General features: G+C 36.1%; 5 protein-coding genes and 1 long non-coding RNA gene across 8 annotated transcripts; 3 read left to right on the forward strand and 3 right to left on the reverse strand.

Moving 5' to 3' along the window:
- Positions 1-1,423: 1,423 nt before the first annotated feature.
- On the reverse strand, positions 1,424-7,237 carry LOC111465261. The gene is made up of 3 exons (XR_002714180.1): positions 7,146-7,237; positions 6,948-7,055; positions 1,424-1,656 (listed from the first exon to the last, which is right to left on the reverse strand). It is a non-coding gene; the product is annotated as an uncharacterized LOC111465261 (long non-coding RNA).
- On the forward strand, positions 4,185-7,570 carry LOC111465254 (endoglucanase 1-like). The gene is made up of 7 exons (XM_023109605.1): positions 4,185-4,957; positions 5,077-5,286; positions 5,384-5,584; positions 5,696-5,788; positions 5,868-6,029; positions 6,125-6,236; positions 6,916-7,570. The coding sequence occupies exons 1-7, from the start codon at positions 4,754-4,756 to the stop codon at positions 7,401-7,403; spliced, it is 1,470 nt and encodes a 489-aa protein (XP_022965373.1). The 5' UTR covers positions 4,185-4,753; the 3' UTR covers positions 7,404-7,570.
- A 703-nt stretch (positions 7,571-8,273) lies between these two features.
- On the reverse strand, positions 8,274-14,735 carry LOC111465258 (bifunctional bis(5'-adenosyl)-triphosphatase/adenylylsulfatase FHIT). Of its 3 annotated transcripts, XR_002714178.1 has the most exons (8): positions 14,396-14,504; positions 12,725-12,768; positions 12,219-12,286; positions 11,987-12,112; positions 11,205-11,303; positions 10,928-11,103; positions 10,233-10,239; positions 8,274-8,289 (listed from the first exon to the last, which is right to left on the reverse strand). XR_002714178.1 is itself a non-coding variant. In XM_023109610.1 (5 exons), exons 1-5 carry the CDS (start codon positions 14,706-14,708, stop codon positions 10,987-10,989), a joined length of 573 nt encoding a protein of 190 aa, XP_022965378.1. In that variant the 5' UTR covers positions 14,709-14,735; the 3' UTR covers positions 10,926-10,986. The 3 variants fall into 3 exon arrangements, 1 of the variants encoding a protein (XP_022965378.1); XR_002714177.1 differs by lacking the exons at positions 12,219-12,286; positions 12,725-12,768 and adding an exon at positions 14,610-14,735 and having other exon boundaries at positions 11,987-12,133; positions 14,394-14,504; XM_023109610.1 differs by lacking the exons at positions 8,274-8,289; positions 10,233-10,239; positions 12,219-12,286; positions 12,725-12,768 and adding an exon at positions 14,610-14,735 and having other exon boundaries at positions 10,926-11,103; positions 11,987-12,133; positions 14,394-14,504.
- Positions 8,563-10,258, forward strand: LOC111465257 (protein GPR107-like). The gene has a single exon (XM_023109609.1). It carries the CDS (start codon positions 8,683-8,685, stop codon positions 9,985-9,987), a length of 1,305 nt encoding a protein of 434 aa, XP_022965377.1. The 5' UTR covers positions 8,563-8,682; the 3' UTR covers positions 9,988-10,258.
- A 935-nt stretch (positions 14,736-15,670) lies between the features above and the next one.
- LOC111465247 lies at positions 15,671-16,997 on the reverse strand. Its single transcript, XM_023109599.1, has 2 exons — positions 16,865-16,997; positions 15,671-16,722 (listed from the first exon to the last, which is right to left on the reverse strand). The coding sequence occupies exons 1-2, from the start codon at positions 16,935-16,937 to the stop codon at positions 15,797-15,799; spliced, it is 999 nt and encodes a 332-aa protein (XP_022965367.1). The 5' UTR covers positions 16,938-16,997; the 3' UTR covers positions 15,671-15,796.
- Positions 16,998-17,962: 965 nt separating this feature from the next.
- On the forward strand, positions 17,963-20,880 carry LOC111465227 (naringenin,2-oxoglutarate 3-dioxygenase-like). The gene is made up of 3 exons (XM_023109561.1): positions 17,963-18,367; positions 18,841-19,269; positions 20,511-20,880. Exons 1-3 carry the CDS (start codon positions 17,996-17,998, stop codon positions 20,778-20,780), a joined length of 1,071 nt encoding a protein of 356 aa, XP_022965329.1. The 5' UTR covers positions 17,963-17,995; the 3' UTR covers positions 20,781-20,880.
- Positions 20,881-23,563: the final 2,683 nt, after the last annotated feature.

Genomic DNA, 23,563 nt, shown 5'->3' on the forward strand with positions numbered 1-23,563 from the left:
CCAATTGTTCGAGTGGTCAATTTTTTAGGTTGGGTTGGATTGAGTTGGTCGGAGTCGTTTTTGTTCGATCCAACTTCATTTAGGAGAACACATGAACCAATTCAATCCATAAAATTTTTATTTATTTGAATCCTACCTGATCCAATTCAAATAAGTTCATAACTCAATTCGACTATGAATTAGGTTAACCAAATTTTCCGAGTCATACGGTTTTAAGTAACAATGGGTACTACGAGAGGTGAGACAGTGTGTGAATTTCAATATAGAATGATTAAATAGTTTGACTAAGTAACCATTGTGGAGCCTACTTCAAAGTAGCGTAATTGATTAAAGAAATTAATAAGTACAATGAGAAGTTTGAATTCCAACTAGAATAAAAGTTACTATTAGCCGAGATTCCTGACGAAGGGAAAGAAAGTGATACATGCACCTATGATCTAACTTGAGGGACTTTGAACTTAATAAAGTTTCGAAATTGTTTGATAAACACGAATCTTACTTTTGTATAAATCGTGGTTAGCAAGTCTCTTTTAAAAAAAAATCGAAATGTTGAACTTCCTTTCTAAGATCCGAAACTTCCTTCCCACTATGACTCGAACACATGATCAGGGCTTGTGTGAGAGCTATGACTCGAATACGTGATCTAGGCTTGTGATAGCATATGGCTCGAACGCATGGATAAAGCTCGTGATGGCTTATAAGTCGAACACATGACTAAGGCTATCGATTGCTTTTAACATATGACTAGGGTTTGTGTGAGGACTATGACTAGAATACGTGAACAAAGTTTGTAATAGTCTTTGGCTTGAACACATAGTCAGGGTTTGTGATAGCCTATGACTCGAACACATGATCAAGATTTTGAGAGGATTATGACTCAAACACATGGCTAAAACTTGTGATAGTCAATGACTCAAACACATGGTCAAAACTAACTCGAACACATGACCACTTGAATGGAATAAAATTGTGTCAGGGATACATTAAGTTGGTACTATTGTAGGTACCAACTGTGTAGAACAATTATTTTTTAAGTGTCCACAACCACCACAAATTGCCTTTATCCATTCTTCACACCATAGCCACACATTTGCTTCTAACCTCATCCTCAAGTTCGAGTTATCTAGTTCATCAAAATCTCAAAATCTCGATCTAAAAACTAGTTCTTTTTATATTTTAACAATGGATATAGGGTTAAAATATTAAAATCGTAAAAGTTCAAAATGACCACATTAATGAAAGTCGAATTAAATTTGTGCGTAAAAATGTATGTTTTTTTTCAAATCTTTCAATATTCGCTCGATACAAAGCACTATTACTCTAACAAAATGAGTAGATTACAAAGTTTATAGAAGACCAAGGCCAATATGGTCAGTCGGTCAGCATCACATAACCCTTAAAAATTGACCATCTCCAATCAACGGAAACCAAACATATTAAATTTTTATATCAATTTAAGTATAAAATCAACACCAACCGACAAATGATCACTCCTAAATATTCGAACGAGCTTGTGCGTACCTCAACTAATCTCACGTAACGGTGCAAAATGTAAGACCTTCTTTGTTGCTAACTCCTCCCATATTCGTCTCTAGCAAGAACATCAGTTTCAGCATAAGCTTCTTGGAGGGCGTAGTTACTCATCAGCTTGGTAACCTATGAAGCAAATAAAAAAGTTCAGATTAAAATTAGGCGATGGGTAGAAATTAAATCTAGTTTTTTTCTCCAAATTCCAAGAAAATTGCTAGAAAATTTAAATTTTCTTCTCTTAGATCACTTTTTCTCATCTATTTTTTCTACTAATTACTATGTATTATGTGTTATGTGTTATGTGAGTTTATAATAAGATATCTTGTTCGTATAACCAATGTCTCCTTTAGCACAAAAATGAATAAAGGATTTTACCCTTCATGCATCGTGAAAGGGAGAAGTTTCTCGTAATCTGTGCTATTTTATACTAATTTCTAATAAATAGACCGGATGAGATTTTGGTGTATACTATCATTGGAAGAACACGTGGAGCACCTTTTTAACATATAGAGAGAGCAGCGTTCTTCTAGATCATAAGGAAAAATTTATTCTCTATGTAAAGTGTTTTGCATAAGGTCTAGTTCTTTGGACATAGGATTGACGATAGCATAAGTTGACCGGATCAAGAGAAGGTGCATACAAGCCATGGCGGAATGAGAGACGCCACGCAAGGGGCAAGAATTACAGTTCTTCCTCATATTAGTCCTACATACTTCTAAATCTGTTTTTTCATTGAGTATATATTAAACTATAGGTTGTTCATCGAAGGCTTCTCAGGTGATCGACCGAAAGGACTTAAGCTTTCTAATATATTAGTAAGGAGTGAATGAGGGGCATGTGCAATCGTTTTCTTTCTTCCATTTACCTATAGTGACGAACTAAAGACTACTTAGAACATTCAGGATACCAAAGAATTAAACCATATATTTAGCCTAACTTTAGTATAACCCATAATCGAGTTGGGTTCTTTTTCTTCTATATCACACTAGACCCTAAATCAAGGCCAAATCTAAGAAGGCTCACAAGATAAGCTAAGCATTATTAAAATCTTCTTGTTTTCAAACAATTAGCTAGAGAATGGACAATAACATTCGAGGCAAAAAAATAATAATCATAATAATTTTTTAGCAAGAACTAGAAGATTAAGGTTTGAACAAGACATGTGTTCCGAATGTTGATTCAAATAATTGAATGATATCTTTTTCTTATACAATTTTAGAGTATATATCATATCATCAATAATGATTGTGCTAAGTTTCACTAAAATATCACAAGAAACCCTGATAGGACATGAGCTCCAAATTGCCTGTCACAGGATAGAACTACAATAATTTTAGCAAATAGGTGGCTTTAGATCCCTATGAAGCTCTATGCTTCCATCTTTGCCCGCAACAATATCACATAACCTTCTATGAGGATCAAGGGTATCGATGTGTATTATTGTTAGGCTAGATGTCTTTCAACTTTTAAAATTATAAATTTAGTCTTTAAACATTGACATTTTTTTAAAACATTGACATTTGTTAGGCTAGAAAAGAATTTAATTTGTTAAGAATCTATCAGACACAAAATTGAAAGTTTAAATATCTATAAGATGCATAGACAAAAGTCTCAATCTAATAACTACACTTATAACTCGACTATTTGGTTAAGTTCTCCGACTTTGGCAGCCTCCATGGAAGACATAAACAACCTACCAATGATCCAAGTATAGAGACCATAGTTGCGCTTAAACAATAAAGAAAGGGATTTTTTTTTTTTTTTTTGATACTCGAATGCTGGGGACTGACCCTCACTAATCCTGGGAATGTGCGACCTCCCAAGGAACAAATCTGGAGACATCAAGGGTTATTTCAAGGAAGGATTTAAGTTTAAGGAACAAGTTTGTTCATGGTCTCGATAGAGGAGTCCATAATTAGATTTCTTTCACATTGAACCATCTTTAACGGGCAAAATCCCATTAGTCCTTCCCAAATTAATTAATGATTAGGTTAAAGTATGTGTTCCCTAAATCCGTGAATTTAAAAAATTCTAAAACCCAAGATTAAATTTATAATTTTGAAAGTTAAGAAGAGCTCCTATCGCATGTCCCTTTGAACTAGTAAACTTCACATAAGAAGAAAATTGTGAGATCCCACATCAGTTGGGGAGAAGATCGAAACATTCTTTATAAGAGTGTGGAAACCTCTCCCTAGCACACGCATTATAAAAACCTTAAGGGGAATCTCGAAAGAGAAAGCCCAAAGAGAACAATATTTGCTAGGGATGGGTTTGGGCTATTACAAATGGTATCAGACCCAGAAATCGGGCATTGTGCCAGTAAGGGAGGTTGAGCCCCAAAGGGGGAAGTGGATTGGGGAGTTTCACATCGATTGGAGAAGGGAACAAGTGCCAGCGAAGACGCAAGGCCCCGAAGGGTGTGGAAACCTCTCCCTAGCAGACGTGTTTTAAAAACCTGGAGAGGAAACCCGAAAGAAAAAGCTCAAAGAGGACAATATCTACTAACAGTAAGCTTGGGCTATTACAAAAACCGTGAGCATTTGCCCTTCAAAACCCTAGTGAAGAGTAAAATTCTTTAAAGTTATGACATTGTACAGACTAAAACAATCAAATCAAGGTTTTTTTCTACCACAAATCAGACATACATTTCTAATTTGTTTCTAGAGAGGACAAGGTGTATGTTAAAATATGAATGCTGAAGACACATGTGAAAGTTCAGGATAATCCCACTTGCCACTCACAAGATATGAAACTTGAAAGAATGCATAATTTTACTCACTGGATTGTTGGTGGCAGAAGAGCAATTCATGTGAGCAGAGAAAGTATGCATGAAAAATAAGCACCCGTGACTTCTCATTTAGCAATACAGACAAATTCCTGATCCTATATTCAATTCAGTATTTCCGCCTCTTATTTGGGCATCCAAAGTTCTCCCCCTCTTCCACGTAAATTACGCCTTACTTTTGCTAATGTTAAATGCTACACAATACCCCATAAATTCAATTCCTTAGTTTTTTCTTCTTTCTCTCTGACTTTATCATTCCTTTATCCAATCCAATCCCAACCGTAAAGTTGGTTTGTCCTCACCTCACCTATTAACTTCCATTTTGGCGCAGTTGATCCCGTGAATAACTTCTCTCTCAACCAACAACAAACAAAATTTTCTTCTCTATAAGAACGCCCCAGTTCAGCACGAGTGAGTGTTATAATATAACACATAACAATGCCTTATTCCATCACTTTGGCCCTCTACTTCATTTTGCCTTTCTTTACCTTATCTTCCTCTGCTTTCACTTCTCAACATTACTCTACTGCTCTTCAGTATTCCATTCTCTTCTTTGAGGGACAGCGATCCGGGAAGCTTCCCTCGAACCAACGTCTCACATGGAGAGGAAATTCTGCCTTATCAGATGGCTCCTCTTATCATGTGCGTTGTTCCCCTTTTGCTTATTTTGATGTTCATTACTTCTATATAAGTCTAACCTAGTTGATATTGATAAATAACTCAGGCTCTAACTTGATAAGACGTGAATATGAACTTTCCAGGTTGACCTTGTTGGTGGCTACTATGATGCTGGGGATAATGTCAAGTTTGGCTTGCCAATGGCCTTTACTACTACATTGTTGGCTTGGAGTGTCATTGAGTTTGGTGACTCGATGGGGAACGAGATTGAGAATGCAAGAGAAGCAGTCCGTTGGGGGTCGGATTATCTATTGAAGGCTGCCACCGACGCGCCTAATGGCTTATATGTTCAAGTGAGTAGAGTGACTATAAAGAAGAATAAGATGATTAAGATAATAATAATCACTATAATAAGGATATTTGTAACGTATGTAAACTTGTGGTGTTAAGGTGGGAGATCCAAACCTTGATCATAAATGTTGGGAAAGGCCAGAAGATATGGACACACCACGCACTGTGTATAAGATAACTGCTCAAAACCCAGGCTCCGATGTGGCATCAGAGACTGCAGCTGCATTGGCTGCAGCTTCGATTGTGTTCAATACATCCGATCCTTCATATTCCAACAAATTGCTTGACGCGGCCTTAAAAGTAAATCATACTCCCGATCCCTCCTATTCCATTTTTCTTTCACATTAGACATAGCCATCGGACCTCATTATGCTCCAAACAAGGTAACAAGTTCCCATCAATGCAATGCAGGTATTCGATTTTGCAGACAAGCATAGAGGTGCTTACAGTGATTCCCTCCATTCAGTGGTCTGTCCATTTTACTGCTCTTACTCAGGATACAATGTAAGTAAGAAGATACACATAAACCTACTTGTTTTCTTTCTAGGTGTTGTTTTTTCTGAGTTTATATGACTTCTATCAGGATGAGCTTCTATGGGGTGCCTCATGGATATACAAAGCCTCAAAAAACAGCATACATTTGAACTATATCCAGTCCAATGGCCATATACTGGGAGCTGATGACGACGACTACACGTTCAGCTGGGACGACAAGCGCCCGGGAACCAAAATCCTTCTCTCCCAGGTTTGTGTTTACTCCCTCTAAATAAAAATCAGTCCAAAATCTAATTCCTAAACTCAAGCTTGATGATCTTAACATCGCGTGGACCTTTGCCACAGGATTTCCTAGTGCAAAATTCAGAGGAGTTCCAAATCTATAAAGCACACTCAGATAACTACATATGCTCCCTCATTCCAGGAACTTCCAGTTCTAGTGGTCAATATACTCCTGGTTAGCAAAAACTAACTCTTCGCTTGTCATTACTTTATGTGTGTGCATATATGAGGTCTTAATCCTATTTTTTGTTTATGTCCTAAAACATTAAGCATTTTTTCATATTGATACTTGAATTTTTAAAATATTCATTTTGGTCCTTAAAACTTTTTTCTTTAACAAACGATCGTTCTAGTTCAAAACTTTCGAAATCTCTATTTTAGTACTTCAACTTCTAAAAAAGACAATTTTTGTCCAATACCATTAATTTGTGCTTGCTACCTAATATTTACCCACCCAATACTCACTTTCAACTTACCTATGTGGATTCATTTAAGTGCCAAAGTTCATACATTAATAAACGTATTAAAGATATACTACCCATTCATTTAAATCAAAATGGTAATTTTTAAAGTTTAGGAACAAATTAAAGACAAATATGAATGAAAGTTTAAAGTAAATAGGCCAAAATAGATATTTTGAAAGTAAAGTGACCAAAATGAACTTAAGTTGAAAAGAACATGAAACAAAATTAACTTAAATTGGAAGTATAGACGCTAAAATCACAGGGTAAAGGACTAAAATGTAGCTTAAACCTATACACATGAAACCAAAAGCAGAGCTAGTACACAAACAAGACAGAACAGATCCCCATTTTCAATGAAAACAAATCGTGATCATGAAATGATAAGTGCAGGAGGACTATTTTTCAAAGGAAGCGAGAGCAACCTGCAATATGTAACTTCAGCAGCCTTCCTCCTTGTAACGTACGCGAAATACCTAAGCTCCAACGGAGGAGCAATTCGATGTGGAACTTCAAGGATTTCACCAGAAGAACTAATCGCAGAGGCAAAGAAGCAAGTTGATTACATATTAGGAGAAAATCCAGAGAAAATGTCATACATGGTGGGATTTGGAGAACGATACCCTCAGCATATTCACCATAGAGGCTCCTCTGTGCCGTCTCTTCATTCGCGCCCTAATCAAGTTTCTTGCAATGAAGGCTTCCAGTTTCTGTACTCTTCTTCCCCCAATCCGAACGTGCTCGCTGGCGCCATTGTTGGTGGACCTGATAATGGCGATAAGTTCTCCGACGATCGCAATAACTATCAGCAGTCGGAGCCCGCCACTTACATAAATGCCCCATTCGTTGGCGCCTTGGCCTATTTTTCAAAAACGCCCTAATGGATAATCCACCCTTTGGGCGGAGGCTAAGAAGGAAGGAGAGAGAGGTCATTTTGGACATTTGTCTTACGAGTCTCGGTTTAGGGTTTAGGTCGGGGTCGGTCGATCCAAAGTTCAAATCTCCACTTCTTTTATTGAGCTAAAAATATATATATTAACGTTTTAAGGATCCGATCTTACTGAACCCAATAAAAATTTTCTAGTTTATTTAGTTTTTTCTCTTACCCTCTTGAATTTGAGTAGCTCGGGTATTGGGTTTTAACCCTATGATATATAAACGGAACAGTAAACCTAATCTCCAAATCTATTCTAACCATTAATAGAATTAGGGTCGACCGGTCCAAAGTTCAAATCTCCACTTCTTTTATTGAGCTAAAAATATATATATTAACGTTTTAAGGATCCGATCTTACTGAACCCAATAAAAATTTTCTAGTTTATTTAGTTTTTTCTCTTACCCTCTTGAATTTGAGTAGCTCGGGTATTGGGTTTTAACCCTATGATATATAAACGGAACAGTAAACCTAATCTCCAAATCTATTCTAACCATTAATAGAATTAGGGTCGACCGGTCCAAAGTTCAAATCTCCACTTCTTTTATTGAGCTAAATAACCATTAATAGAATTAGGGTCGACCGGTCCAAAGTTCAAATCTCCACTTCTTTTATTGAGCTAAAAATATATATATTAACGTTTTAAGGATCCGATCTTGCTGAACCCAATAAAAATTTTCTAGTTTATTTAGTTTTTTCTCTTACCCTCTTGAATTTGAGTAGCTCGGGTATTGGGTTTTAACCCTATGATATATAAACGGAACAGTAAACCTAATCTCCAAATCTATTCTAACCATTAATAGAATTAGGGTCGACCGGTCCAAAGTTCAAATCTCCACTTCTTTTATTGAGCTAAATATATATATATTAACGTTTTAAGGATCTGATCTTACCGAACCTAATAGAAATTTTCTAGTTTATTTAGTTTTTTTGTCGTTTCTCTTGCACTCTTGAATTTGAGTAGCTCGGGTATTGGGTTTTAACCCTAAGATATATAAAATTCAAATCTCCACTTGTTATGTACATATATTAAAAAGTTAATTTAAATATAGTTCCGTGGATAGTTCGTCTTCAACACCAAGATTGGTGGAAGTATAAATTTCCAAATAAAATTAATTTTTTGATTCCGATATAACCAGGGAGATTTGCAGAAGCAGATCTGAGAGATAAGAAGAAAACTCCGATCGTCTTCTTCGTCGGCTTCAACTCTCGTCGCCGTGGCCGCCATGGATTTCTCCTCCATCTTTCTCCTCCTTGTTTTCCTCTTACCTATATCTTCTTTTGCAGAGATTCGCTTCACCGACATCAGAAATGACAATCGACCAATCATTCCCTTCGACGTCTTCGGCTTCAGCCATGGCGGTCGTCTCGAGCTCAACGTCTCTCATGTCTCACTCTCCGATACCAATCCAGATCTGGACCTCTCCAAGGCTGGATTCTTCCTCTGTACTCGAGAATCGTGGCTTCATGTGATCCAGCAATTAGAGGAAGCGGAAATCTCTTGCGCTCTTCAATCCGACCTCGTCAAACCGGTCTACACCTTCAATTCACTCAAAGGTCAGGACCGATTCGATGTTCTTTATTCCGAGAGTGATGCCGATCAATACACTCTCGTTTTTGCTAACTGTCTTCAGCAACTTAAGGTTTCTATGGACGTTCGATCTGCTATGTACAATCTCGAAGGCAAAAGCGGTCGCCGGGATTATCTTTCTGCTGGGAAAACCATCCTCCCGAGGATTTACTTCATTTTCTCTATGATTTATTTCTTGCTCGCTATCGTATGGATTCATGTTCTTTACAAAAAGCGATTGACGGTTTATGGTATTCATTTCTTTATGCTTGCTGTTGTGATCTTGAAGGCTTTGAATCTTATCTGTGAGGCTGAGGATAAATCGTACATTAAGCGCACTGGGAGCGCCCATGGTTGGGATATTCTGTTCTACATATTTAGTTTCTTAAAGGGCATCACCTTGTTCACTTTGATCGTCTTGATTGGCACTGGTTGGTCTTTCTTGAAACCATATTTGCAGGACAAGGAGAAGAAGGTCTTGATGATTGTGATTCCATTGCAAGTGGTGGCTAATATTGCCCAGGTTGTGACTGATGAAACTGGGCCATTTGAGCAAGAATGGGTCACTTGGAAACAGGTGTTTTTGCTTGTTGATGTGATCTGTTGCTGTGCTGTTTTGTTCCCCATTGTTTGGTCAATCAAGAACTTGCGTGAGGCTGCACGAACAGATGGAAAAGCAGCTGTGAATTTGATGAAATTGACCCTTTTTAGACAGTATTACATTGTGGTTATATGCTATATCTACTTCACTCGGGTTGTCGTTTATGCACTTGAGACAATTACATCGTATCGGTATCTTTGGACGAGTGTGGTGGCCGGGGAACTGGCAACGTTTGCATTTTATGCATTCACTGGTTACAAGTTCAAGCCTGAGGCTCATAATCCTTATTTTGTAGTTGATGATGAGGAGGAGGAAGCAGCTGCTGAGGCACTGAAGCTTGAAGATGAGTTTGAATTGTGATGAAGAAGTGGGCGCTCTCTTCTGATTGTGAGTTGTAAGGTAGAAAAATTCTCCTTCCCAGTTTAAAGTATATGTGTTTTTTTTTTTTTTTTTTGTTCAATCTGGCAATTACAGGCATGGCATGATGTCTTCCTGATATATGTTTTTGGTATTTCCATATCTCTTAAGTCTGTAGAATAACATATATCAATGTCTGAGATTTGGATTGTGTGTACACATACTGACCATAAAGCATAGTGTTGTACCTTTCATGAGCTATTGGTCTTGTCAATCTCTTGTTCCTTCTGGCTCACAAATGCGTGTTCTGCACTTATAAGTTCTTGCTTTGTTGGGTGGGGTTTCCTCTATCCTAGCTCTTATATATATATATATATATATATATATATATATATATATATATATATATATATATATATATNNNNATATATATATATATATATATATATATATATATATATATATATATATATATATATATGTATTAGTGTATGCATTGATATATGAGAAGTTCTTGCATACATTTTGGGGTGGAAAGAATGTATCCAAATATTGCTCTGTACTGGTGGATAGGAAATTGGGAGGCAGGCTTGTGTTGTAATAAGAAACTAATCAGGTAAATCTCATGTTATAGAGTTCCCTCCAATTGGACAGCCATTTTGATACTGCTTATAAAACAGGTTTTTAGGTGATGTGATTTTTGTGCTTCTTTCAAACCTCATTATGATGGAAGGCGTAAACAGTTTAATCAAGTAGTTATGTTAAGGGGAATTTATGTGAGTGGTGTCTAATTCCTACTGATCATTATACATAGAAGAGTTTAAATGAAACTTAAATTATCAATTTCGATTTATTAAGAATCCAATTGATACTTAAAATCTCTTTTTAAGTAGATATCGTATTGATTATCATTGATACTTAAACTTCAAAGTTAATAATAAAAAAAAAAAAAGGAAAATACTACTTAATACTCAATGATAATCAGAAGCTCATCAAAGAAAGTTACAACAAAAGCTTTCTGTACCGGTCTGCCTCTTCAGCCATCTCCTCTAGGTTTCTATCTTTCCTCTCCTTGTCCAAATCAAGATGCTGCTTCATCTCTTTCTCCTTCTCATCAATCTATAACACAATACAAAACATGAATTAGATTTTTGCTTCCTATCACAACTCTAGAAGTATTGTGATATATAGAAATGGATTCATCATCATCATCATCTTACAGCATCATAAATCTCATCATTTTTCTCAAAGTCACCACCCTTCCTTGGGAGAATATGGATGTGGACATGGGGTACAGTTTGTCCTGCCTGAGGACCATCCTACAAGATCACCCTCAACTAATTAGGAGGTTAGGAGAATAAAACACAAATCCATAGCTCTGTCCAGTGCTACACCTACCCGTTGATATCTTTCCAAAGACGATGCGCGTTACAAAAACAAACAAATAAACCATGTTGATTCATCAGAGTTCAAGTCACCTCATTCATTTTAAATATTAGAACTATTTGCACAACTCTAAGATTGAGTAGCCTCGATGTGCTTTTGAATGCCTTCCTTCCTAAACTATGGAACTTACCAAAAACTATGAATATTTGAAAGAGCACTTTTCACGCGACTAAAAACTCACTTCTTGCACCACAACACATTGTAATAGGGCATCCAAGGTATCAAACAGAAAGAAAGACATGGCAAGAATCCAGGTAGACAAAGGGCATATTATGACAGTACAAGAAAAATGGTAATCAATAATTTAACATCAATAGAAAGGTTATGATGCTCGGAAACTTCAAATTACTTGACCCAAAAAAATTATAACAGCAACTACAATGAAGGCTCTAGAAAGAAATTTATTTGACTAAAATAAAACAGAACCCAACAAACAAAGTTGATTAAATATCAGGTGCATCGATCAAATGCCAGTCTACTACCAATGAGTTGAAGACAAGTAAAGGAATCAATGTCTAAAGGAAATCTGTATTTATATATCTTCAAAATGGCTTACTTGAATTGCAAATGTGATTGATGAAGCTTCATGGTATGACTCTAACTGACGACCAACCCGTTGAGCAGCGAGCCATAGGTCACAAGTCTCGTCAGGAGTGAGATCAGCAAAGCGCTGAACTTCACGCTTTGGGCAGACAAGCACGTGTATGAAATGTTAAGTCGAACTAAATTTGAGTGTTTAACAAATTGAACCATAAATTCACATGTATCCTGATGAGAATGTAACTTACCAAACACATTCAGGGAAATCTTGGCAGGAATCCATTATATAGGCATAATATTTGCAAATGCTTCCTACCTATTTGAACATATATAATCAACACAAATTGAATTGTTGAACTCCTAACTAACAATACCAGTATACCACCAACATAATTCTTATATCTATACAAATGCATTTAACAATTATATTGGCATGAATATCTTTTGCAATCAAACATTTGAAGTTCACTCCACAAAGTAAACCTGTTAGGCTTTCCACTAATAAATATGAACAACCAAATGTGAGATGCTAGATTTTGTGCTAAGAATTTCCTTGTGTTGGAAAAAGATGAAATGGAAATAAGAGGTGCTGCTCATTATATTGAAAGATGAGTATAGAATAAATTTGAAGGATAATATTGAGAAAAGATAATGCATGGGTTAGAAATCGAAACAGTGTTATCGTTGTTAGCTCAAATCTCAGGGTCATGATGAAATGTTTGATAAACGACTTCTAGAATCGTCATACAAGCACCTCCTAATATAGTCCAGTAAATTGTGCATCAAAAAGGATATGACCTGCAAAGCCAAAAGCAATTAATCAAAGAGTAAGAAGGAGAAGTTAGAACATTGAATATAAGAACAAAATTAAACAGGTGCACTTCAACAAAGAGAGAAGCTCTTGCTCTAGAATACTGCACAAAAGTATCTTTTACATAAGATGCTCATACAAAAATTATTATTCCACTTCAATCATCTAAGAACTTCAGCCAAGCCAGGTTGATGATATGTCCTCACGTTAAATATTTTTGCATAAAGTATACATTTCTACCTACCAATACTACAACTGTACCATGATAAAATCTCATGGAACTTTCTTCTGAACAAGTCATAAAAACCAAAAAAGTAAACAAAAATTCTTAATGATGAAAATCCACTAATAAAAAATTGCATAGTCCAATCAAAGAATGAAACACGCACACATAAAAAAAATAGTCAACACAAATTGAAAGACAATTAGAGACCAAAAGAAAGGGCTGATAGGAACAACAGAAGAAAATTATCAAATATGAAACCTATAAAGAATGAGATGAAGATAAGGCAAGATATGAGGTCTGGAAAGGGTTTAATAACGTTCTGAATGGAGTTATCATCTGTGCATTAGTTTCTATGAGCAAACAAACTTATCAGCAAAGCTGGAGCTTCAAACAATTGGTGCCTATTGTGCCTTGCAAAAAGATAGCTGGGTGTCTGCCTTCATTGGCCATTTGACCTAACCAATGTGTAACATTTCCCGAATACTGAAATCCTTATACAAATTCCATCTATTTAAATTGAAAATGAACTTAGTTTTGTGATGGAACAACTGATGCAGCAGTTTATTTGTATAAAGAGGAACGCAAATCCTAAAGTAGCTTACTTTCTCTATGGTACCTAAATTCTCAATTCTACATAGCATCACTCTTAACCTCCCTCAAACTTACCTCAGAAAACCTTTCTACTCCACTCCATCCACAATCCCGTACATTACTGAAGTTGTCCACCTCCAAAGAAAAACTACTCAGCTTTTAGGAGCTTTACTACCCCCAAATATTCCAACCGAAAATTTGCAAAATACTTCACAAATAAGTTTGTAGCACACGCCCCTAGCAAAATTCCATCACGAAATACAGAAATATAAACACAATAGCTATGGATTGACATAGTAGTCTCTGAGGTAAGTTGCAAATAAAAATATAGAACTATAGAGTATGGTTGAAACCTATGGCTATGATAGCAACCCTTTACCAAGAAAAGAGCTACGGTAGCGAACCCAAAGTTCTATAAGTCCGATGTTGTCGTATGAAACCATTGTCTAGTGAGATCAGTCAAATGCATGTAAACTAACCCCAACATTCACAATATCTGAGAAAATAAGAAAATAGGAGCACATTTCGGTTTTGAATTCTTTGTTTTGCATGGTAGTCATCTAATTCTGAATATCTCTATTGAACTTCCCGTTACTCTTCAAGATTTCTAATGTGCAATTGAAGAACATGTCTGATCAGAGCACAGATTATTACTTAAATCTGCTCCAGATCTCGGTTTTACATTAATCAAGCTCTTTATATAAAAATAAACAGAAAAACATAGTTACTCAAACCGGTTAATCACAGAGAACTACACGATAACGGAAATGGCACTGAAGAAAACAAAAGTAGAGTACCAGGAACAAGAGGACGGAGGTTGACCATGGCGTAAGAGAGACTGGTGCAGTAGAATACTTCCTTCGGATCAATCTTGTACCGCCCAAACGTGTAATTTTCTGATGCCATCTACGATTACGGAAAATGGAGGATGAGAAAAATTCGACGAACTGAAAAGGAACAACTACATGTGATGCATTCAAAAGCAAATTTGTGAAAATGAAGAAGAATTACCTTGGCGAAGGATTTCGTTGGCGAAGTAAACCCTAATTTCAGAAAACAAGAAGTGGTAAGGGGAAGAAATGCACGCGATGCGTGGAAACGCAACACCATAATTTTTTAGTGAAAAAGTTCAAAATGAAGCTTCTTAAAATTCCTTCCAATTTTTTAATTTTTAAAATTTTATTAATAATTTTAGAATAAAATTTATAATTTAAAGATAAATTAGACATAAAAATTAAATTTATATCAATTACTTTTTAAAATATTTTAATGTGTAAACAAATTTTATAAATAATTTAAAAGACACATTTATAGATTTAAATTCTTGTCCATAAATTAAATTCTAATCATTTAATTGGATTAATCTATGTTGGATGATGAAAGTCCCACATCGGTTAATTTAGGAAATGGTCATGGGTTTATAATCTAAGAATATGGCTCTAAACTTAGCCGTGTCAATAGATTGGCAAATCCTTAAATGTCGGACTCCAAAAGGAATCAAGCCTCCTCGAAGGTACGAAGTCAGTCAAAAATGACTAAGACTCCAAAGGAGTCGAGCCTCGATTAAGGGGAGGAATACTAACTACGAAGTCAGTCAAAAATGACTAAGACTCCAAAGGAGTCGAGCCTCGATTAAGGGGAGGAATACTAACTACGAAGTCAGTCAAAAATGACTAAGACTCCAAAGGAGTCGAGCCTCGATTAAGGGGAGGAATACTAACTACGAAGTCAGTCAAAAATGACTAAGACTCCAAAGGAGTCGAGCCTCGATTAAGGGGAGGAATACTAACTACGAAGTCAGTCAAAAATGACTAAGACTCCAAAGGAGTCGAGCCTCGATTAAGGAGAGTCGTGTTCGTCTAACAATCTAAGCTTATGCTCAAAGTGGACAATATCATACCATTGTGGAGAGTCGTGTTCGTCTAACAATCTATTTAGTTTATAAATTTTAAAAATAATTTTATATTGTATAGAACCATCTCTATTGAAGTTTACTACGAGACAATTTTATATTGTATAGAACCATCTCTATTGAAGTTTACTACGAGACAATCGTGATGATATATTTGACATCTCGTAAAATATAGTAATTATCATAGCAACAAACAAAGCAAAAGGCAAAGAAAAACAACACTAAAAAACAGCCGTTGTCAAAGAAAGACAACATTACATATTTCAATCGAATCTTGTTTTTTTAACTATTCGCTCTCACATTGGAATCGTAAATGTTTTCCTTTGGGCGTCGGTACTCCCTTCAAACGGAGGACGCTTGGTGACACCTCGTCATGGCTCTCGTCACTAACTTCCTCAATCACTTCATCTTCACTATCGTACACGAACCTCGTGTGCTTCCCCGTAAAATTCTTTGCTTTCCCCTTCTCGTTCACACTAATTTTACTAAGTCCCCAACAAAGCTCGTCTACCAACCCGTCTTCGTTGTCTTCTTCCTCTTCCTCGGGTTCGATCAGCTCTTCTTTATCCACGTCTTCGCCGTGGCTGCTTGCGTTCACTTGAATCGACCACAGAGAAGAGACGCCGTCATCTTGAGACAGCGACGGCGACAACGACGACAACTTCTCTTGACGGGCGAGAACAGATGAGCAATCTGATGATGTATCTTCATCGATTATCTCGGATTTCTCAGCGAAATCCAACAATAGAGACCGAGTAATCTGATTTTCTTCTTGTTTCTTTGCGTTAAACAGATCAACATCAACGGGATTATCGTTTGTGATATCGAAAAGATCTCCATCCCGAGACGTATTCAAGATCTGCAGCGTGTTTGCCGGGATCGGGTCGAGAAGTCCCACCGGCCAGCTATCTAAAGAAAGCTTAGAAATTTCAGCTTCTTCTTCCACTTTCTGCAAAAGGGTTTTCACTTGCCCTCTCAATAAGGCTTCTCCTGATCCGGGAGTCATCATCTTCGGCCGAAAACTCCTCTGTTTCGTCGCAGACGATATCGGTGTCGTCAAATTCCCCGCTGCCAAGCTGACAATGGGGGAGTCATTAGTAATGTCAATAAGTGCCGATCGATCTTTCCCTTTCGCCCCGGCCAAATCTTGCGAATTTCGACTCCGCTCCTGGGATTTCCATAAGCCATTATTGTCACAATCCTCAACCGTCCCTAAAAACACGACCAAAAGAACGCATTCACGTTAGAAAATCAAAGATTAAATTTACCATAACCCATCAATTTAAACTCGATTGAATCAATCTTTTAGTTTCTTCAAGAACGGGGTTTCAAAGAACGTAGAAACGAGGCTCACTGTTGTTGACGGAGTTTGTAGCAGCGAGAGTTTGGGATCGAGTTAAGCGCCTGATCGACGACGGAGTCTCCATTGTAATCTCTGAGAGGGCGGTGGAAGAATTGGGATTCCGGTGAAGGAAACGGAGGAGGAGAGGGGGTTTTATAGGACACGGGAACGGAGTAAATAAAAATATGACCGTTGGAGCGTGAGAGTCCAGAGAAACGCGTTTTTGAAAAACTAGCCGTTTCAGCTTTCTATAAGCAAAATATTTGTTAACTGGAACGGGGCCGGCCGGCGAATTGTATAACTTTGGGGGTATTTTGGTGATTTGAGAAAATTATTGGGCTCGATTATGGGAATGTTTTTCTAACATAGGAGGGTATTCATGTAATTTGGCCGGCGAATTGTATAACTTTGGGGGCATTTTGGCGATTTGAGAAAATTATTGGGCTCGCATTATGGGAATGTTTTTCTAATATAATTATATGGAGGGTATTAATGTAATTTACAAAAAAAAAAATGTCTCGCACTATGAAACACATTTATGAAAATTGTTTAGCATTAGTTAAATAATTTATCCTATTTAATTTCATTAATTTTAACAAAAAAAAATAATATAAAAACTTTCCTAAATTAACTACGTTTTAAATTATTATTATTTTTTTTTTCATATTCAAAATTTAGTAACAATATTTTTTAAAAAAAATTAAAAAATTGAAAGGTATTAACAAAAAAAAAAATAATTTAAGGGAATTTTTTTAAAGATTATTATATATTTTTTTAAATAAAATATAGTGTAAGGATATTTTTTTAGATTTTTTTTTAGTTTAAAAGTATTATTAAATATTTTTTAAAGTTAATTTAAAAAAAAAAGACAAATTAGGAATATTTTTATTAATTTAGTATTTTAATAATATTACGTTTTACCAAATATAATAATTAAGTAATAAAATTGGAAAAATAAAACGAGACAAATAAATGGGGATTCGAGAAATGGATGGTTGGTTTATTAGGTAGGTGACAGATCCTACCTTCACCTTCCGCCTCGCTGGGCCCACCTTTAACGGCCTATAAAACCCACGCCCCACTTGCTTCACTGCAACCAAACCCGCCATTTTTGCACTCCCCAAACAAACTTCTCCGAATCGAATGGAAGGCCGCTTAACTTCCACTCTCACCGATCTTGCCGATGAGCCAACTTTGCAGCCCGATTTCATCCGCGACGAGGATGAGCGTTCCAAAGTTCCTTACAACCATTTCAGCAATGAAGTCCCGATCATCTCCATCGCCGGAATCGACGACGTTGAAGGCGGCGGCAGGGCCGAGATCTGCCGGAAGATCATTGACGCTTGCGAGGACTGGGGGATCTTCCAGATCGTCGACCATGGCGTCGATTCGGAAATTGTTTCCGATATGGCTCGTCTCGCTCGAGAGTTCTTTGCACTTCCGTCCGAGGAGAAACTCCGTTACGATATGTCTGGCGGTAAGAAGGGCGGATTCATCGTCTCCAGCCATCTCAAGGTAATGATATTGAATAAACCTCCTCCGATTCTCCATCATTATGCTTGTGATTTTCAGATCTGTGGTTTTAATTTGTTGAAGTTGAATATCACAACATTTGGATGCATGAAATTTTTTTGAATCATTATAAAATTCAAAAAATAAAAGAACTATGGAAATTAATAAAAATATACAGTTCATAAATTTTATATGAAATTCAAGTTGGTAATATGTTTCATGGATTCATGTCTCGATCTCATGAATATCGAGGAAATCGGCTTATTTAGATAAAAATTAGGGCTAAATTATACGTAAATCAATTTCAAAACTCTAAATCAGATGAGATGGATCATTGACATTAATCGAAAATGAAGGACGTGTAGTATTTAATAGCTGGGTGTTGATCGTACTCATAAACTTTCAAAATCATCTTAGCTTACTTCTAAAATGGTTGCTATGGAGCTAATAGGTTACTGTAAATGGTAAATTGACAGGGAGAAGTTGTTAAAGATTGGCGTGAGATAGTGACCTACTTTTCGTACCCGATTAGAAACAGAGACTATTCGCTGTGGCCAGACAAGCCAGAGGGGTGGGCGGCGAAGACGGCGGAGTACAGCGAGAAGATGATGGGATTGGGGCGTAAGATGTTGGTGGTTTTATCAGAAGCCATGGGGCTGGAGAAGGAGGCCATAGTAAAGGCCTGTGTGGACATGGACCAGAAGATTGTGGTGAATTTCTATCCCAAATGCCCTCAGCCGGACCTCACTTTGGGGCTGAAGCGCCACACTGACCCTGGAACCATAACGCTGCTGCTGCAGGACCAGGTCGGTGGGCTTCAGGCCACCAAGGACGGTGGCCGGACGTGGATCACTGTCCAGCCCGTCCAAGGCGCTTTCATCGTCAACTTGGGAGACCATAGCCATGTAAGTCTACTGTTTTTTATTCCTGCCTTTTAAAGTGCTCGCCCATGATTAAAAGTTGCTAATCAACTTTGCACCTTCATCCTTCAAATTTTTAAAATATTTTAGTTTCAAAAATACATACAATTTATTTTTAAATTGGTTCTTTTAATTAACTAACTATTTGAAGGGTAGATAAATCATTTATGTTCATATTTTAACCTTATTCTAATTATAAACCAATTTTAATTTTTTAAAAAAAAAATAAAGTATGTTAATGCTCATTTTAAAAATTTATAAGTATATTTGAAATATTATACTAATTGTTCTTCTGTTATTAGTACTACTAAATATTTTTAAAAGTTTTATAAAAGAAAAAAAAAAGTTTTAAAGATATTAATAAAACTAAAAAAATTTAAAGAATGATAGAAAATAGAATTTCAGGTTATTTATAAATATTATTTAATATGGTTGGATTTCACATCATTCTTAAAATGTTAATGTAACACCCAATTAATGAGAGTAGTACCCACACCATCCTTGAATAAAGATGTGTCTAATTTTGTGTCTAATAACGTAACATCAATTTTGAATTTTGTGTCTGATAATGAAGATCCACCAATCATATGTTGAATAGGGATTATAAACTATTAATTTCATGTCTAATATGTTCGTAAGCTTTATAACTACTAATAATATTGAATATACCTTAGACATAAAATCGAACTTTTAGAAATTTATTAGATAACCTATTAAATAACACTAAAAGTAGTAATTTAACTTTATATATATATATTTAATTTATCGTAACAACTCCAAGAGTGGAGAATTGAGAAACTTAAAATGTATGTGAAATGTGAGGCTTTTATTAATTAATAAATCATTTTAATAAAAGTAAAATTATAATAAAAATTTAGGTTAACAAATAAGGTATCTCTTTATTGTATAGGATGTGGATTCAAATTTTCACTCCCACAAGGGCAAGAGAGGATTAAAAGATTTCCCGCTAGATATAACATTAAAAAGCTTAAAAATACTGATTACAAAGTTTTATTTTTATTTTTATTTTTATTTGAGTAACTTGATTGGGAATACAATCTTATCTTAACCGGTAAAACTATGTTCAAATGACCATATATTATTAAATCGGAAAAATAGACTTGTAATAACGGATTTGGGTGCTCTAGCCAGCTATTACCTTCTTCATTACGAGTAATGAATCTCCTGATCTTGCTTTGACCACGTATTATTGATGGTTGCAACAGTATCTAAGCAATGGGAGGTTCAAGAATGCAGAGCACAGAGCAGTAGTGAACTCAAACTCAAGCAGGCTATCAATAGCGACATTTCAAAACCCTGCGCCGGAGGCTATTGTGTATCCACTGAAGATCAGAGAAGGGGAGAAGCCTATTCTTGAGAAGCCCATCACCTTCAGTGAGATGTACCAGACCAAGATGAACAGGGACATTGAGCTTGCAAAGCTTAAGAAGCAGGCCCAACAACAACAACAACAAGCCCAAAAGCTTGTTGGATAAGAAGGCCCATTTTGGTGGAAGCCCAAGCCCATTTACAAAAAATACTCTCTCATCTCTTTTGTAGGTCATTGGTTTGTGTTGTGAAGCTAATATATTGCAATAAATAAGAACAAAGCTATAGTAAACTGAATTTTAAATTGATATGCCTAAATACACTTTTTGGAATCTGGACCCAATCAAAATAGAAAAAAAAAAAAACAAAAACAAAATGGTCATACCCAAAAACTAATAGCTAGAGATGATAAGGTTCCAAAATATGATACTAATTGTATAATATTATAAGATCAAACATGATATATATTAATTATCTCGATCATGAACATTATAACATTTGCATGCAAAGTTTGAAAGTTTGATAGTCAATTGGGAAGAGTGATGGGATTGGGGAACAAAAAGAATCATGTCCTAACTATTCACGAAACGTGAGAAGCAGATGAGTAATCATCCGCTTCTAGAAAAAATTGAAGAATTTCTTGTTTAACTAAATACGAGTAGCTAAACCTTGTAGCGTATATGAATTTGCTTACAGAAACTCAGTTGTCTCAAAATTCAAACTTTAAAAAAAAACAAGACAGTCCAATCTCAACATTGACAAAAAGACTCAGATTAACTCACCAAACAACCATATTGATCGCTCGGGATATTTATGAGGCCAAATCAATACCTGCGGCTGGATAAGCTAGTACTCATGCGTCTCCCACGATGGTCTACTTTCATTTAATATATCACTTCTTATTGCTCGCTCAATAGGTCTAACAGCGAAGAGATACTGTGAATAACAAGCCAACATAAGAAGCAAAAAGATATGGGGTCAGTCCCTAAATCGTAAGAGAAGAGGAAAATTAAAGAATCGTTTTAAGTTTCAGATGCATACTTGGAGTACAACAATAAAAGGAATCAGCAACTTTCCCCTTTGATTGGGGTTTGGGCCTGCGATCAAATTTTTATCAACAAAAATAGACTTGGTTCCTTCTTTCAACACAACTGCGGTGATTGTCTCAACCAAGTGAGGAATCCAAGCAATCCCATTTGGAAGAACCTGTTGAGAAAAGGATTAGTCCAACCAATAAGTTGAAAAGATTCTAATGAACATTTTTAAGACAGAGAGAGAGAGAAGTAGAACCTTTTCATCTTTCTCGTTCTTATTGCACCGTCCACTGTTCTCAACCAAAACAACTGGAATATCCAACGCCTAGAAGGTATAGAATTTAGATAATACTTTTATCATTCAATGAGCGACAAATAAATTAAGTAATCTAATCTTCTGTGGAACAAAAGGAAGACATGGATTTCATCTCATGCCGGAATTCTGATAGATTTTACTGAAAGAAAGATCAAAGACATGGGCAGGAAATCCTTGAATATCTTCAGTTGAAATCTTTCAGTAACAAAAAAAATTTACTGAAGATATTCAAGGATTTTCCTTGAAATCTCAGTTTTTTAAATGATAAACCAAATTTTTATGGAGAAAAATGAAAGAAAACAGGGGCAGGAAAGATCAAATGTGATGACATGAGTATTATCGACTAAAAATATGTTCACATAGACATATAGGCATACAATAAAAGAATGTACAGAAAACAAAATGGAACTCAAGATTTGCTCACAAAGGCGAACAAAAATAGCAAAAGCCACCTGAATATCTTTTTTGTTGAAAGAGGCGCCAAATCGGACGGTTTTCAGTAGAGCTTCTGATCGTCTGGAGAAAAATTCTTCATATGGTACTCCATCAGGTGGGGAAAATTGAGCATGAGTGAGGACGACCAAAGCCCTGTTCCATATTGCTTTACCAAAGCTGTTTGTTATGGCCTTAATAACCTGCTTTTCCAAGTTATCTACTCGATATACATCCAAGCGGTCCACATAGAGAAGAATATCTATGGTCTTATTCAAAAGAAAGCTGCTCAAAAAAGAAAGATAAGGAAATACAAAGACAAGACCCAGATTCTCGAAAAAAATCAATCTGAAGTAAAAAATAATATTAGAAATTACCGTTTTATGATCTCAAGTGTCTGATCATTGATATAACCTCCTTCTATGATACCAGGTGTGTCAATGATGTTTAATGTAAATCCAGCCCTTGAGCGAGAAACCATCACAGGCCTTGTCACTTCTGACTATAAACATTTCATTTCTTAAATCAAATCATGAACCTTCTGTGCACTTCAATCAACCAAAATTAAAGTGAAGTGAATAACTAAAGTACCTGAAAAGGACTAACAGAAACAACTCTTTCACCAATAATGGAATTCACAGTGGATGACTTTCCAACGCCACCCTTTCCCATTACAAGTATGGTCAAGGTGCTGACATTCTGTAGAAAGATATCAAAAGTTAATGAATCATTAGAGATTGTGAAAAATGCAGTGCAAAGGCTTAAATGGAAAAATAAATCACGTAGATACGGATTCGTGACCAAGACATATGGGTAAAAATGAATATATGACCTCCAGCTTCAGTCTTCCCAGCAACTCAAGTAATTTGACTTGTGTGGCCATTGCAAAGTTGTTAATCCCAATCCACTCCCGGATAACCTGGGATGCCATGAAGCTGTGTGCGCCTGTCATATAATTTCATGTGGAAACAAATATTTGCATTAGTCATAACCCAGAAATAGACTTCAAGAAGAGGAAACAAATTCGACTATCAATTTGTATGGGTATACATATGTATACATACAACAGTTGAAGGGATAACATTTTTTAACAAACAGAACAGCCAGAGATATAGTATCATAGATTGAGCGTCTCAAATCACCCCAAGAAAAGGACCCTCACAATTCT

The sequence above is a fragment of the Cucurbita maxima genome, unplaced genomic scaffold (assembly GCF_002738345.1).
Source record: "Cucurbita maxima cultivar Rimu unplaced genomic scaffold, Cmax_1.0 Cma_Scf00028, whole genome shotgun sequence".
Classification (NCBI taxonomy): domain Eukaryota; kingdom Viridiplantae; phylum Streptophyta; class Magnoliopsida; order Cucurbitales; family Cucurbitaceae; genus Cucurbita; species Cucurbita maxima.